Source organism: Notolabrus celidotus, chromosome 10 (assembly GCF_009762535.1).
Source record: "Notolabrus celidotus isolate fNotCel1 chromosome 10, fNotCel1.pri, whole genome shotgun sequence".
NCBI classification, from domain to species: domain Eukaryota; kingdom Metazoa; phylum Chordata; class Actinopteri; order Labriformes; family Labridae; genus Notolabrus; species Notolabrus celidotus.
The window spans coordinates 35,460,288-35,476,797 of NC_048281.1; the positions used below are offsets into that span (position 1 = coordinate 35,460,288).

Consider the following 16,510-nt stretch of genomic DNA (forward strand, 5'->3'; position numbering starts at 1 on the left):
CAGGTGAGACCAACAAGGCACAGGTCAGACCAACAAGGCACAGGTCAGACCAACAAGGCACAGGTCAGACCAACAAGGCACAGGTGTAGACAATCACAAAGGAGGGGAAACACAGGAAGTAAAACTAGACTTCAAACACACGGGAGGAATATGCTACAAAATAAAACACTGAAGACCAACTCAACAACAAGACCACAGGAAACCACACAGAGAGGATCCTAAACACAAGAACACAAGGTAAGAAATAAAACACAACACTGAGAAGACACAAGGACTACTATATAAAATAAAACCAGAAATCAAAGACCGGATTCAACAAAGAAAATACAGAACAAAACCAACTCATGACAACTTCTAACATCTCTTCCCTTCAACTTCAGTTTCAGTAACCGTCTAAAGGAGTCACTTCCTCTTTCCCCCTGTAACCACAGCAAACAACAGATCCTGTCCAGGTTTCATATGGACAGATTACTGCTTCTGTGGATTGGTTCATATTCTGTCAGCACCGAGACAAAGAGGTTATAAGTTTAAATGAAGCAAAAGTGGTCTTTAAATCCACTTTTTAACTCAACACCTGCACTTTTTTTTTTAGCTCCAAGTAGCTGCATGTTTTATTTTCTTGTTTGATGTATTTTTGATTTATTCTATTCGAGGACAGATGTGTGGGGCACAGTATTTCACCTCCATGTATGCTAATACGCGTGCGTGGAAGTGACATTACACTGATTCTGATTCTGAAGACAGACAACACACAAAAGACTACATGAAAATAAGAGAACGGAAAACATCTGTGAAGATAAGGAAATGAAAATGCAACATTTACTTCCAATGTCTCAGAGTAAAATAGTAGGAGTTATATTGCATGTTTCTCACCAGGCTTAAATAATGAGAAGTATTTTGTTTTAAACCGGTCTCACAGAGTCGAATCATTAAACTTAAATGATCTTTAAATCTTGAAAAACACACAATAAGTTATAGTTTTTCCATCTAGGGTGTATTCTTACCTGTATCCTGACCAGAAAACATCAACAATATGCTGGAGACTGCAGTCAGTTTCTGCTATGTGGCCTGCAAAAGTTCAATTTTTACAATAATACCAACACATGTTGTAGTTTTTAACCATCAAGAGTGAAAAAACCCAATTGTTTAAATTCATAAAGATTGATGGGGGTTATGTTTTATGTATATGCATCATATTTCAGTATTTCAAAGTCAATGAGCTTGTATTTCCTTGTATGCATTTTATATATCAAGTTTTGTCATATCCTATACTACATCTGTTAAGTTGTTAATTCTAGAAATAGAAACTGCTATTTATTTTTTAACATGTTATAAATGTGGCTCATGTGCCCTTTAAAAATGTAGCTCGGCCTACTGTTGCACCCACAGAGTCACGTGCACTGTTGCATTTGAGTTGTGTGTGTGACACATCCAGTTCTGCATGATTCACACAATGAAGCACGTTTTAACCTCTCTGTTTTTTATCCCTGCTGTATCTGCATCTGTTGTTTTAGTGTTTGCAAACAATAAGACTCACTAAAACATCAACATAAATCTCAGAGTGTTTGAAGTTTGACTGCTCTGTGTTTGGCATTTACAGTGCGACATATCTCCTTTCTTCTGCAGTCGATTGATGATGTCTCAGTCTGCCTTGTTTTCATGGGAAGAACAGGAAATGGGGAGTTCGAATCATTTTTGGGAGTCGGTCAAATCGGCCACAAGTCAGTTGGGTGTGCCTATCTTTACATGGGAAGTTGGCTTTCAGGGCAAGGGAGGGGTGGATATGCAATTCAATTGTACATGGCCTTTTAAAATATATATACAAGGTTAATCATAATGTAAAGGCAAACTCAAGACCTACCTTTTTAGTCTTGATTTTAACTAAGTTTTATTGTTATTCTTCATAGTTCTATTTATTTATTTATTATCTATTTCAAATTTAGTCACTTTTATTCTACTTTATTTATTTATGTACTTATTTATTTACTTTAATCAATCAATCAATCAATCAATCTTTATTTGTATAGCGCCAAATCACAACAAACGTTATCTCAAGACGCTTTTACAAACATAGGAGGTCTAGACCACTCTATGTCAAATTATGAACAGAGACCCAACACCAAGACAGGGTAAGACTCAGTCTGACCCCACCTTAATCCACCATGAGCATTGCACATCGCAGTATTTAGCTAGTTACAGTGGTGAGGAAAAACTTCCTTTTAACAGGCAGAAACCTCCAGCAGGACCAGACTCATGTTAGACAGCCATCATGCCTCGACTGAGTTGGGTCTGGAAAGACAGATAGAGGGGAGTAAGAGAGAGAGGTGATAGTGATGAGACGAGTCGTAGAAGCTGTTGCCGCTGGAGTCCAGCACGTCCGTATCAGCTGGAGTCCAGATCGTCCGCAGCAGGAGGACGTCTACGGCAGCTCAGAGGAATCTACGAGACAAGGGAGCTCAGGGACTCCAGAAAGGTCTATGGTTAGTAACTTTAATGGGACAGGCAGAGTTAAAGTAAGTGATGAAGGGGTTGGGGGGAAGAAGGTGAGCTAGGATCCCAGTGTGTCAGTGTGCCAGTTCCCCCGGCAGTCTAGGCCTATAGCAGCATGACAAAAGCTGGTCCAAGCCTGATCCAGCTCTAACTATAAGCTTTATCAAAAAGGAAAGTTTGAAGTCTACTCTTAAAAGTGGAGAGGGTGTCTGCCTCCCGGACCCTGACTGGTAGATGATTCCAAAGGAGGGGGGCCTGATAACTGAAGGTTCTACCTCCCATACTACTTTTAGAGATTTTAGGTACAACTAGCAAGCCTGCATGTTGGGAGCGTAGAGTTCTAGAGGGGTAATAGGGCACTATGAGCTCTGTAAGATACGAGGGTACTTTAAGTCTAGCATCTTAACTTATTTTAATGGTTTAATATTTTAGTATTTTATTATCTTAGAAATGTATTTTATTTCAGTGATTTTAATTTCTTGTTTTGAGTTTTAACATCTTAAATTACCTCCAGTGTTTCCTCATTAAGATATCATGAGAGCGTTTCCTCAGTTCGTTCAGCCACTTCTTTTTTATTTTATGTATTTATTTTATTTTTATTGTTTTTATTACTATTGTTGCATATTGTGTTGTTAACCTTAGGATTGTAGGGTGGGTTTGGGGTTGGGGCTGGGGGTGGGATCTTTTTCTTAATTTAATCTATTTTGAAGTTATGTACAGCACTTTGTGTTACATTGTCGTTGTATGAAAAGCACTTTATAAATAAAGTCTGATTGATTGATTGATTGATTGATTGATGTATTGAGTGTAATGCCGTTTTTTTCCCCCCACAGCAATGCTATTTAAAACACTATCAAAATATTTTAGTGGCAGTTAAACGTTTCCTAACACCTACTTAGTCACGAGCATAGACTGTATAAATAATGGGCGTAGTCTCTGTGGCGTCCCCCATCTGTTTCTGAAGGGTGAACCGTCGGCGGGTGCCATATTGGAAATGCTGAACTCATCCTAACTTCTGTGGAGCTAGTGTGAGGTAAAGAGGCGGGGCTTTAGCCTCCTTGCTAACAGCTACAGTGTTCCCGCCTGTCAATCAAGTCAGCCACGCCCTTATTTGGGCAAAATAAGTAAATTTAATATTTTCAAAACTGCGGTGTTATGAAAAAAATTCACCTCCATACAGAGTGTGACGAGAGAGAAATGAGCCATTCAGACCTAAACTGTGTTTTGAAACTGATTGTAAACATGTTTATTTCTGCTGTAAAGATCGTCTCTTTGAATGGGTGTGTATGTGGTTTCCGGTGTTTCTGCAGCCAGCCTCTAGTGGACGCTCAAGGAACTGCAGTTATATTATTTTACATATGTAAGACCAGAGGTTGCCGCTTGTTGAACTCAACCTAACTTCTGTCATGCTAGTGTGAGGTAAAGAGGCAGGCATTTAGCCTCCTCGCTAACAGCTACGGTGTTCCCGCCTGTCAATCAAGTCAGCCACGCCCTTATTTGGGCAAAACTCGTACATTTAATATCTTCAAAACTGCGGTGTTCTGAAAAAAATTCACCTCCATACAGTGTGTGACGAGACAGAAATGAGCCATTCAGACCTACACTGTGTTTTGAACCAGGCTGTAAACATGTTTATTTCTGCTGTAAAGATCTGCTTTTTTGAATTAGTGTGTATGTGGTTTCCTGTACTTCCGGATCCAGCCTCAAGAGGACCCTCGAGGAACTGCAGTTTCTAACACTTCCGGTTTGGCTTCACGAGCCACTCATCAGAGAGAGTCGTTCAAACTTAACAGCTCGTCCACGAACTGCTCCTCAAACACAGACTCCCGTCCCCGCTGCTGGAGTCCGACCCTGAGCTGGAGGTAAATGACTCTATAAGGAATCTAAATGTGTTTACAGTAAACAGGAAGTGACAGTTTGTTGATTTGTTGTTGTTTGTGTGAATCTACCTGCCTGTTGTCGTTAGCTCGGTGGCTAGCTGCGAGCTAACGACAATAAGGTTCATCCCGGATCGAGCAGACCGAGGCCTGGTCCCGCTGCTGGTGGACGGGGACTGACAGCATCCTGCAGGGGGGTCGGTCTGAGGACTGAGGACTGAGGGGGTACAGTTTTCAGGTGGATTACTTTGAGTCTTCTAGGAGAGATGTCTGAGATTAGCGAGCATGCTAAAGCTAGCAGCTCCTGTGTTAATGACAGCAGAGAGTCTGACAGTGGATCCACATCAGCATCCAGTCTGTGGCCTGGTCTGCTGCGGGTACCAGACCCACACACCTCACATCTCATAGATTACCTGGAGGAGTAATAACTGCTGATATGAAGCTTTCATCCTTTATAATGATGCTTCCTGTTTAAATACTGACTCAGGTCTCAGTGATGTGCTGCATCATGTTTATTATCTCCTGCAGTTTGCTGATAAAATCATGTGTCATGCATTAAATGACATTTATATAGAGACTTTATCTGACCCTGAACGCATCACAGGCCTGTTTTTAGAGATGCTGCATCCACTTGAAGTGTGAGATGTTGTTTGTATTTGCAGAGACTCTTCCTCCATCCCAAGCAGCAACCTCTGGTTTGACAGAATTTAAGAAGAAGAAGTGCTAAAAACTGCAGTTCCATGAGTGTCCACTAGAGGCTGGCTCTGGCAGCACCGGAACCACATACACACCCATTCAAAAAGCCGATCTTTACAGCAGAAATAATCATGTTTACAGCCTGGTTCAAAAACAGTTTAGGTCTGAAGAGCTCATTTCTGGATTGGCACACACATTTTTTCATAACAAAGAAGAAAGGTACTTTATTGATCCCCAGGGGGGAAATTCAATTTTTTCACTCATGCTATTTTTTGGACATGCTACACATACAGTTTTTTGGTAAATACATACAAATGCACACACATGCAGTGAACATGCTTAGGGAGAGATGTCAGAGTGAGGATACTGCCGTCAACCAGCGCACCCCGAGCAGTTGGGGGTTCAGTGCCTTGCTCAAGGGCACCTTGGCAGTGCCCAGGCAGGTGAACCAGCACCTCTCCAGCCACCAGTCCACTTGCCAAGCTTCGTCCATACTGGGACTCGAACCAGCGACCCTTCGGTTCCCAAACCAAGTCCCTATGGACTGAGCTACTGCCGCCCCAATAACACAGCAATTTCGAAGATACTAAGAGTGCGAGTTTTGCCCAAATAAGGGCGTGGCTGACTTGATTGACAGGTAGCGGTCCCGCTGCTGGGTTGTTGTCCTCCTACAGCCCCCTCCATGTCTCCTGGTGTACTGGCCTGTCTCCTGGTATCTCCTCCATGCTCTTCACACTGTGCTGGGAGACACAGCAAACCTTCTTGCCACAGCGCGCATTGATGTGCCATCCTGGTTGAGCTGCACTACCTGAGCAACTTCTGTGGGTTGCAGACACCGCCGCATGCTACCTCTAGTGGTGAGGGCTCTGGTAAAATGCAAAAGTGACCAAAAATCCTGCAGAAAGGATGAGGACAGGGAAATGGTCTGTGGCCTCCACCTGCAGAACCATTCCTTTTATAGGGGTTGTCTTGCTAATTGCCTCTCATTTCTACCTGTTGTCTGTTCCATTTGAAGAACAGCAGGTGTAATTGATTCACAATGTGTGTTGCTTCCTAACTGGACGGATTGATATCCCAGAAGTGTGATTGATTTGGAGTCACATTCTAATTTTTAAGTGTTCCCTTTATTTTTTTGAGCAGTGCATAATTCAGGGGGAAAACACAGTATTTGGCATTGTATTTGATATAAGAAAACTCAATGTTTTTTATTGATCAATCGATAACTGATTCTTAACATTTCCAAAAATCGATCACAGAAATTTCTGAAAATCTACATCCCTAGTTTGAGACGATTATTGACCTCTGACCCCCTGAGCCAATAACAGATTTAGAGGATGGGACTCTGCAGGAACTTAACAGTAACAGCAGTGTGTCACATCATTGAAAAGGAACCCTTTGTACCCGGTTGCATACTTGTCCTTTTGACACTGAGAGCTGCAGCAGCTGCCCTTGGAGAGTTTACATACAGTTACAGAACATCTCCACATGACTGCAAACTTTGATTTTCCTTCAGAACAGTGATAGCCAGCAGCCATCTTTGATCAATAGACCAGTGTATTGATGTGAGGCGTCTCAGAGTAGCCGAAGTATGCTGACTTGCACACTGCAAAGTCATGCAACTCCTTGCAGACTCACAACCTGTGATTATCGGCAATACAAACATGCGTTCAGACGTCCTGAAGTAAAGATGAGACAAAGCTGTTTGAGCTTTGAGGAGGAGCGAAAATTGAATGTTGTGTTTACAAAAAGCATCCCACAAATCCTGCCTGTAGTGTCTGTCAGATGAGACCGAATGGAAAAATGCTTTGATGTTGTGAAGGCTTTTTCCAGAGGAATGTCATATCCATGCTTTTTAAGTGTCTCAGTGTCATGGCATGCAGGGAAGAGTGACTCCTCTCAGTCTGTCTGCAGGGAAATATGCATTTTAAGAAGCTGAAATCACCGTGTGGCAGCCCACCTTTAAAAAGATGCTTCAGTTATCACCGGACTAACCATGATAAGCTGGACTAACTTGCCCCCTAAAGAGATCCGTCATGGTTCTGTTCATAGATCACCTGAGCAGAGAGTCACCTGTCCCTCATTAGACTCCAGCGTTTGGTCTCCCTGTGAGTGTTCCCATGTTCTCCCGTCTCTCCCTCCCTCTCCCTCTCAGTCTCTGTTTATCTATCCTTCCGGCCACCCATACTCCAGCTCAGAAATGTTCCCACATCAGCTCCAGACCAAGAAAGAATCTGAGACTCCACAGTTTCAGCTCTGACACAGCGTTTTTCCTGACATGATCACAAACTCACCTCAGGATCTTCTGACTGCATCCTTTGGCTCCCGTCGGTGACAGCCAGCTTTGTGAATCAGTGTTTGAGGTTTTGTTGAAGCCTGAACTTAGCTGCTCTTAATTGCGATGTTTTCATAACATGAGTAATACAGAGTCCGTGAGGCATTAAGTGACCACAGGATCTGCTCGAGGTGATGATACAGGCAAAGTGGGTTAATTCTCTTTTACTGTGTCACTGAAGGAAGGTGGGAAGTTTTAGAAATGTGATAATAGCTTGAAGACTTGTCAGGTGGGCTGCATGCTGAGCTGCCTCTGACAGTAGCTAAGCCTTTTTTGGATGCTGATTTTTGTTGTGTTACAAGGAGAGGTCTCATCCTCCATGAAACTAAAGGACAAGGTTCTTAAAACTGCCAAAAATCTGGCAGAAAGTAGCTGCAAGTCAAAAATCCATTGTTTCTTTTGGGGGCTGCGAGCTGAGCTGCCACTATTGTTAGCTTAGCTTGCTTCTAAGTTTTAATTTCTTCCATCATCACAGAGATCTTTACCCTCAGAGGTCTCCTCCTCTCCCAAACAAATGGAAAGATCTTCTGTGTGTCCTGGAGGCTGCGAGCTGAGCTGTCACAAACTTTGGCTCTGTTTTTTTCTAAGTTTAGGCTCTTTAGTGTGACAAGTTCTTTTAGGGTTTTTTTTTTTTACCAGAAAGAGAATTAATATCAGAGGTCTTATCCTTCCTAAAGATATGCATTACTGAAAATGGCGTCCTGGAGGCTGCAAGCTGAGCTGCCATCATTATTAACTCAGCTTGTTTATGGGCTTTGAATTTCTTCCATCATCACAGAGATATTTACCCTCAGAGGTCTCCTCCTCTCCCAAACAAATGGAAAGATCTTCTGTGTGTCCTGCAGGCTGCGAGCTGAGCTGTCACTAACTTTTGCTCAGCTTTCTTCTAAGTTCAGACTCTTAAGTGTGACAAGTTCTTTAAGTTTTTACCAGAAAGAGAATTAATGTCAGAGGTCTTATCCTTCCTAAAGAGATGCAATACTAAAAATGGAGTTCACCAGAAGTAGCATGGGCTGCTAGCTGAGCTCCCACGATTATTAGCTGAGCTTGTTTTAGGTTAGAATTTCTTCCATCATCTCAGAGATATTTACCCTCAGAGGTCTCCTCCTCTCCACATCAAACGGAAAGAGTAAATGAGGCTTGTAAGGGTCATTGGTTATCTGATGGTCTACCGTGTGTCCTGGAGGCTGCGAGCTGAACTGTCACTAACTTCAGATCAGCTTTTTTCTAAGTTTAGACTCTTAAGTGTGTCATCTTCTTTAAGTTTTTACCAGAAAGAGAATTAATGTCAGAGGTCTTATCCTTCCTAAAGAGATGCAATACTGAAAATGGCGTGCTGGAGGCTGTGAGCTGAGCTGTCACTTATTTTAGACTCTTAAGTGTGACAAGTTTTCTAAGTTTTTAGCCCCCCACGACCCCAAGGAGAAATTATGCAATACTAAAAATGGACTAAATCAGTTCCTTCAAAGTAGCAGGGGCTGCTAGCTGAGCTGTCACTACTATCCCCTCCTCTCTCGAACAAATGGAAAGTGAAAAAGAGTAAATGAGTGAATGAGACTTGTAAGAACCAGTTGTTATCTGATGGTCTTGGGTGCATCCTGGAGGCTGCGAGTTGAGCTGTCAGAAACTTATGTGAATTATTTCACAGTTTGAGACTCTTTAGTGATACAAGTTTTTTACCTGAAGGAGAATTATTAGGAGGTCTTATCATCCCCTTATTGATTGATTGAAGACCGTTCCTACGCCCCGCAGAACACTGAGAGGGAAATCTGTGAACCAAACATGAAACATCCCAAAGCTGAAATCTGGCTTACCACCTATTCTGATATTGTTGGGCTCTCCTTTGGAGCCCTCATTGTGCCTGTTTGCCTGTGAGCACATCGGGATGCTCTGCATACTTGCGGTCAGCAGCAGCAGTAGCTGGCTCTGTTGTTTTTGTAGCCCACCAAAGCATGAGAAGCTAGGAGGTCCTGGTTCTGCAGGGGGAAGCCGGTGGCATGTAGTCTACCCCTCTGGTTCTCAGGATGCAGGATGGGCTGATCAATAGGACCGCCTGCCTGCCTGGGTCTAGACTCGACGAGCCGCTTTGGACCGTACCTCAAAGGGGGAGGCTTGGATTTCTTGGGAAACTTGTACACTGTAAATATTTTGCCTCCTTGAGCCGCTCTCTCATGCTGCTTACCGAGTGTGTTTCCCCCCGCTCAGCGCGCCGCACACACCCCTGCTCTCCTGCCTGGCTGTTTGATCTTTGATGCAGGCCTCACTGTTTAAAGAATATCAAAGAAGCACGGCCTACCGTAGCTTATCCTCACCACCAGGACAAGTCTAGGCCTCCTTACGAGAGCCTGACTCATGTTAGTTTCACACGGGTTTGAAGGAGACTTTGGTGGAAAAGGTCGGCGCTACAATCCTGAACACGTAGAGCACAAACCAAACGCTGACTTCACCGCCTGCTGTTGTGAAGTTCCCAGGTTTGATCCCATTGGTGGAGGGAATTACCGAATAACACAGGTGCAGAGACTTATGTCTTTGTTGCATGTAAACCTCTGACGCCTCCTTTAATGGCGTGAAGGTGTGCAGCTGTGATGTGAGCTGACTCTGTGGTGTGATTGATGCTGCGGTCCAGGAGGTGAAAGCAAACAAAGAGATCACACTTTGTTTTCTGTCATTGTGTTTGTGAAGCCAGAGAGAGTCTCTAATAAAAGCTGTGGGTCTAATGTTGATGCCTCATGACTCTGTAATCTCTCTCTCTTGCAGGTGAGCGGCCGGTCAGCCTCCTGTTGCAATGGATGCCTGTGCACGTATTAGAGGAGTCCCCCTAAGGACCAGGGTTCGGAAAGAGGTATGTCTGCAGAGACTTACGTTTCCTCTGTATGTAAATGATGTCAGTGCATTCAACAATCATCCTAAAGACCTTGTATAACCCTTATAAACTTGATGTTTAATGCAATTTATGCCCTCATAAATTACATTATTCTGACCTATTTGAAGGACATTTTAAACGTCATGAGTTGATCTTTAGTTTTGGTGTTCCTCGTGTTTAGTGATCCAAGTCTCGTGTTTTCATCCTTTGTGTTTCCTCTTTTATTTTGTAGTTCTCGCTCCCTGTGTTTCCTGTTTAGTTTTACTTCCTGTCTTTGTGTTTTTCTTTCCTTGTTGATGAACCTGATTAGTTTCACCTGTGTCCACACCTTTGTTAATTACTCAAAGTCTTCCTAGTGTTTCCTGTGTTTTCTTTTGGATTTAGTTCTTTGACATTCTTAGTAAGTTTTGTTTCTACCTTTTTGTTCTTTTATAGTGAAAATCTTTATTTTTTCTGCACCTTGGCCCTCCCTCCATGTTTCCCATCATGACAGAATGATCCAACACAGGACAGGGGAGACAGGGGCTGTTTTCAAACCGCCTACTACACTAGCAGTACGTACTGATCTGGCCAAAATTCAGTATGTAGTCTGTGAAAAAGAGCAAAATCTGCAGTATGCCAGAACTCCCTGGATGTCGTACTGACTCAGGAACATGTCTCAGGAACATGTCTCAGGAACATGTATCAGTATGCATCGGACCAGTCTCCCTTGCATACTGTTTCCCATAATGCACAGCACTAACGTTCTGCTTCTTTCTTTTTCCATATATGATGGAGGGAACTCAGTTTTTAGGTGCTGTGAAAACTATTAAATCACATATTAACCACTTCTTAAAGGTGACATATCACGTTTTTTTCATCAATATATATTGGTCTAAGAGGTCCCCAAATATGTCTTTAAAGTTTATGCTCAAAAAAACTCTTTGAAATCAGATTTTGGCATGCCTGAAAAACCCTCTTCTTCATTCCTCATCAGAACAGTCTGTTTTCCCTCTGACCACGCCCCCTCAGGAAGTGGATGTGCCTCGGCTGTCCAGCACGTTGATCTAATGTTTACATGTTGGCTGAATATACACGGCTGCTCACAGACCCGCGTTACTTCAACCCTCTGAATCTGATCCTGATGGAGAGGCGCCTGCAGCTTGTTGTTTTATTTATCAGTATGTCGACGTGTGTCTTGGTACACAGCTACGAACATGTAGCTATGTGGCTATGCTAACTAGCGCTAGCACTTATCCATGATAAATAAAAATCATCCACTAGATCTTCAGATCTGCAGACGTGGGGAGTCAAACCGACCTCTGCCAGAAAGGCAGCGGGACCTTTCTGAAGGATTGGTCACAGATTTAGTGTTTCTTGTTGTTTTATTTGTCAGTATGTCGACGTGTGTCTTGGTACACAGCTACAGCTAGGACATGTAGCTATGTAGCTATGCTAACCAGCGCTAGCACTTATCCATGATAAATAAAAGTCATCCACTAGATCTTCAAATCTGCAGACGTGGGGAGTCAAAGCGACCTTTGTGTTTATTAAGACAGCCTACAACTAGCATGCCTCCCTCCTAAGCTCCTTGTTAGCACACATGTGTGCAGGGAATGAAAAACGGAGGAGGGGTTGAGTTGTATTTTATACAGTCTATGGGCTGAACAAGCTCCGAGCTCTGACTCCGTGACAGACCGGATATTGTTGTTACGTAACAAAAACACTGAAGTCTGAAACGGCTGGTTTCAGCACACATTTACAGAAAGGTGGAGAAATCAGAACAGGGGCAGAATGGATTCTTTTCATTCTCCAGGGGTTTGTAGTCAATTTTGCATGATATGTCACCTTTAACTTTTTAAATCAGAAGTGATGCTAAAGAAGCAGTTTATCAATCAGCTTGGTTGTTGTTTACTTCCACTTTCAGAGACTTTAAAATCCAGCGATGCCTGACCCAGCATCCTGCAGACCAGATCCAACAGAACAGACAGGCTTCAGACTACTTATGAATGTAGTCTGCGGTACGTACTGCATACTACATTCGTAGGTAGTATGTAGCAGGCAGTTTCAAAAACAGCCTGAGAAACTGAATACACAGAGTAATTAACACAGGTGTGAACACAGGACACAGGTGAAGCAAATCAGGTTAATCAACAAGGAGGGAAAAACTCAAGGGCAGGAAGTAACACTAAACTGGAAACACAAGAAAACAAACAAAGAATACAACACAAGACTTGGATCACTAATAACACAAGGGAGACAAAGGGTCACTAATACAGAACACAGAGAGGGAGGAAACTCAAGATCAACTCATGACATCAAGCCCCACTCTCCTGATCTGTTAACATTTGCAAGTAATGGGGAATATCTGTGCATTGATTTTCTTCAGTATCGGGATGATGATGTGACTCTCAATGAATAAAAAGAATAGCATGCATATGAGCACTGACCCACAGCTCCTGTATCTTTCTGCTGTCCTGCATGTGACTGAGTTTTTAACTCGTCTTACATGAATCCAAAATGATCTTTTATCACCGTTAGTTCTCCCTCCACCTCCTCCTTCTGTTATCAGACTTTCTTTCCTCATCACCAAACTAGTCTGAGACATTGGAAGACTGTTTCAGCTGATTGTTACCTGTCAGCAGCAGGTTGATCTATCTCCAGGACTTGTTCATGTTTAAATGAGTCATGTGGTCGAGGGTGCACACACGCCACTTTCAGCACTTGATTTGAGCAAGACATGGGATGTATGTTCCAGCTTCTGTGACCGCTCGTCGTCGCTGTTCTCCTGAAATAAAGATGTGTTTACTGACGTGTTGTTCAGAAGGATCTTGTGAGTGTCACACAAACCCAACATCAGAACAAACAGGAAAGTAGATGCACAAGAAGAGTTCTGTTTCCCATTAATCTGTCATGCATGCTCCAGTACGGGGACAAATACATGCACACTGGTTTCCTGTTCTAAACATATACTTAGCTTTTAAACCTCTGTGTCTGCAGACTGTGCGTGACACTGGGGCGCAGTGTGTGAAGAGCCTCTTCAGGAACAGAAAGGAGCTATGCAGCGTTGGCCTGGAGCTGCAGACCAGAGACACCACAAGACTGACAGAGGTTTGTGACACACACACACACACACACACATGCAGAGCTCAGCCCTCCTCAAACGTCAGACCCGTTAACACTCACCGTCTCCTCTTTCAGATTCACTTCGTCTGCCTGCCGGGTCAGTGTGAAGGGGAGGATGTCACCCAGCAGGTGAGTGTGTTATGATTACTAACATGAATCATGGCATGACACTTTAAAAACATCCTGCATTCAGACTTTAACTCAGGTGATGTACCTAGTGTCATGTTTTTCAAGTTGGAGGTGGTTCCTCAATTCATCCTGCATAACAGTGTCCCTCCTCTCTCTCTCCATCCTCTCTCTCTCAGGCTCTGTCGTCACTTCCAGCAGGACTGTGCGAGCTCCTCAGGTCTCTCCACGTTCACGGCCTGAAGAACGACGAGGTCCTGCTGCTCAGAGACTCCCGCAGGCTGGCAGAGTACAAGGACGCCGGGCCGCAGGTAGGTGTTGGACTGCTTCACGTTGAAGGAATGTGACATGTTGAGTGGAGCAGAAGAGAGAGGGAAGGGAAAGGAGAGGAGGGGAGGGAGAGAGGGGAACTAGGATGAAGAGTTTTGTTGTTCTCTTTAAAGGAAGATGAACAAATCCAGAAGTTAATGGAAAGATTTTTGTATTTTTCTTTCTTCCAAATGTTAGTTTTCATGAGTAGTGTGCAAAGACGTTACCAAAGAGTATCCTGAAAAGTTTGAAAGCTGCAGAAGAAAATAAATGAAGATTGAATAGAATTAATTGATTGGGATAAACCCCTTGAAATGTGTCCTCTCATTTTAGAGAGGGTCCCATACAGACAATCACAAATAGAGAACAGCAAAGTTTAAAAGCTGCAGAAGGAAATAAATTAAGGTTAAAGATCTCTGAAGTGTTTTCCTCAGATGTGTCTCCTCTTAAATTTCAGAAGAGATGGAGTCGAGCTCTGGAGTAATTCTCCATCTTTATCAACTTTGTGACTTTTTGAGCTCGGGCAGAGAATTCAGAGTCATGCACTTTTATCTTTTATTTAAAATCAGTGCTTATCTGTGAGATCAGGCTTCCTCATCCCTCCTAAATAAGGTTACATAAACCAGGATCCTTAGCTGCTGTCATTGGGTGGTCTGTTTTCCTTCTGTGGTGCATCCTGCATGTAAACAAAGAGAGAAAGTTCCTCTACTTTTAAAAAGAATTGAAGGTGAAACAAGAAGAGGTTTGAGTGTTTTTCAGCCCATGATTGCAGTCTTGTCCTTCCTGGTCCGGTCTGCTGTGTTTGGGTTCACACGGGCCCCGGAGCTCGCTCCCTCTGTGGTTTCTTCAGTCGTTTGATTCAGACTGTGAGACCTCCCACTTATCTGCATCACAGAGTGGATGCACTCTGACTGATGTTCTGTTTTTCACATGCAACGGATCAACTTGTAATCAGAGTCCAGACATAACAAAAGGATTCCGGCCGTCCTCCCTCCCTCCGGTCAGATTAGGATAAGAATATTCCTGTGTGAATTCTGCTTTACTTCCAAACTCTTCTACATTATCAGCTTGTTTTGTCCTTAATAGTTCACACACCATGCCTTCTTTTAAACTAGTTTGACCTTTCTTAACGTGAAGTACTCTCCATTTCTCTCTCCTTTCTTCTCTCCATCCATCCCCCCTCTCTCTCTCTCTCTCTCTCTCTCTCTGCCTTCAGTGTTGGTTAAAGGCCGTGTGTGTGCTGAGGCATAACCCCAGCACCAGCGTCTACCCTCAGGCCACTGTAGCATCTCTGGTGAGCTTGCTGGGATGCTACATGGCAGGCGTCCGCTATGCTCTGGAGCTTCAGGCTCTGCAGAGGGGCACAGCTGAGCCCAGCCAGCCTGAGGAAGACGACACCAACCAGTCGGTGTCATCGATCGAGGACGACTTCGTCACCGCCCTGGAGCATCTGGAGGAGGATGACGCTGGAGACAATCCCTGTAGGTTTATCATCTAATGCTAAAGGTGCATTTCAACCAAGAGTTCCAGGGTCTTTTAGCCCCCAGAACTACTTTACCGGGAACTAAAAGGTTCCTGTGCCCCCATTGTTGTCTGCGTTTCGACCACGGGCTGAAGTCCCGGGTAGATTGTGTAAATCAGGCCAGTGACGTATGGAGGAAATAAAGTAAATGCACTACACCACCAGACCAGTAGAGGGCAGTAACACAAAGAGGAATGCCATTCATCACAGATGACACCATAGAAGCAGACGGACAGGCAGGTATCATTCTGAGCAACACAACAGTTAGCCTGTTAGCATGAAGAGACTCAGCTGGTCTGTTTTAGATGGTGCTATATTTCATCACAGATGGATTCACTGAATCAACACGTGAGAGGAGATAAGCGCGAGTAGCAAAGACGTTTCAACACGGCTTTAAAATCCTTTTGAACTCAAAAAGCCGTGATCGCAGAGATCGACCGGTGTTTTGGTTTAAACAGCGACCCTGTTAACTGGAGACTCTCAGCCAGATGCATCCCTCATAAACGTCTTTAGACCATCATTAAATATCTGATGAGGATATTTTGAAATCTTAATAAAAACTAAACTAGTTTGCATTCCCAGGAACTCCCTCTGTGTTTCAACAGCTGTGTAAACTCCACAAACACTGACACGTTCAGCTGAAGGTCTCCAGTTTACAGGGTCACAAGATAGAACAAATAAAAACTAATGAAAGAGAAATCAAGAGAATTACAGATGGAAAAAACAATGACTGTGAGTGGTTTTTGGAAAAAATTGAAAAAAAAAATTTGAAAAAAAAAAATTTGACAAAAGAAAATTTGAAAAAAAAATTTGACTAAAATTTGAGAATAACTTTTTTGAAAAAAAAAAAATTGAAAAAAAAATTTTAAAAAAAAAGTTTTGAAAAAAAAAAATTTAAAAAGAAATTTTGAAAAAAAAAATTTTGAATTTTTTTTTGAAAAATTAAAATTTGGAAGAAAAAATTTAAAAAAAAAATGTTTTAAATTTTTTTCTGGCAAAAACAAAATGAAAAAAAAAAAAATTGGCAAAGAAGTTGACCTGGAGAATCCCAGCTTCTTCTTTTGAAAAGTACACACATACAAAAAAAGAACGAACAAATAAAAACTAATGAAAGAAAGATAAATCAAGAGAATCACAGATGTATGTGATGTTATTGCGGAATAAAAACACTGCGGTTAATCTACCAATCA

General features: G+C 42.8%; 1 protein-coding gene across 2 annotated transcripts in view; it reads left to right on the forward strand.

Annotated features, from left to right (window-relative positions):
- Positions 1–4,250: 4,250 nt before the first annotated feature.
- The window catches only part of akap11 (A kinase (PRKA) anchor protein 11), a 37,465-nt gene continuing 25,205 nt past the window's right edge, over positions 4,251–16,510 (forward strand). For both annotated transcript variants that reach the window (XM_034693899.1, XM_034693901.1), the window contains exons 1-6: positions 4,251–4,352; positions 10,153–10,237; positions 13,238–13,348; positions 13,439–13,492; positions 13,669–13,800; positions 15,015–15,279. In XM_034693899.1, coding sequence (XP_034549790.1) covers positions 10,181–10,237; positions 13,238–13,348; positions 13,439–13,492; positions 13,669–13,800; positions 15,015–15,279 — 619 coding nt within the window. In that variant the 5' untranslated portion in view covers positions 4,251–4,352; positions 10,153–10,180. The remainder of the gene's footprint in view (positions 4,353–10,152; positions 10,238–13,237; positions 13,349–13,438; positions 13,493–13,668; positions 13,801–15,014; positions 15,280–16,510) is intronic.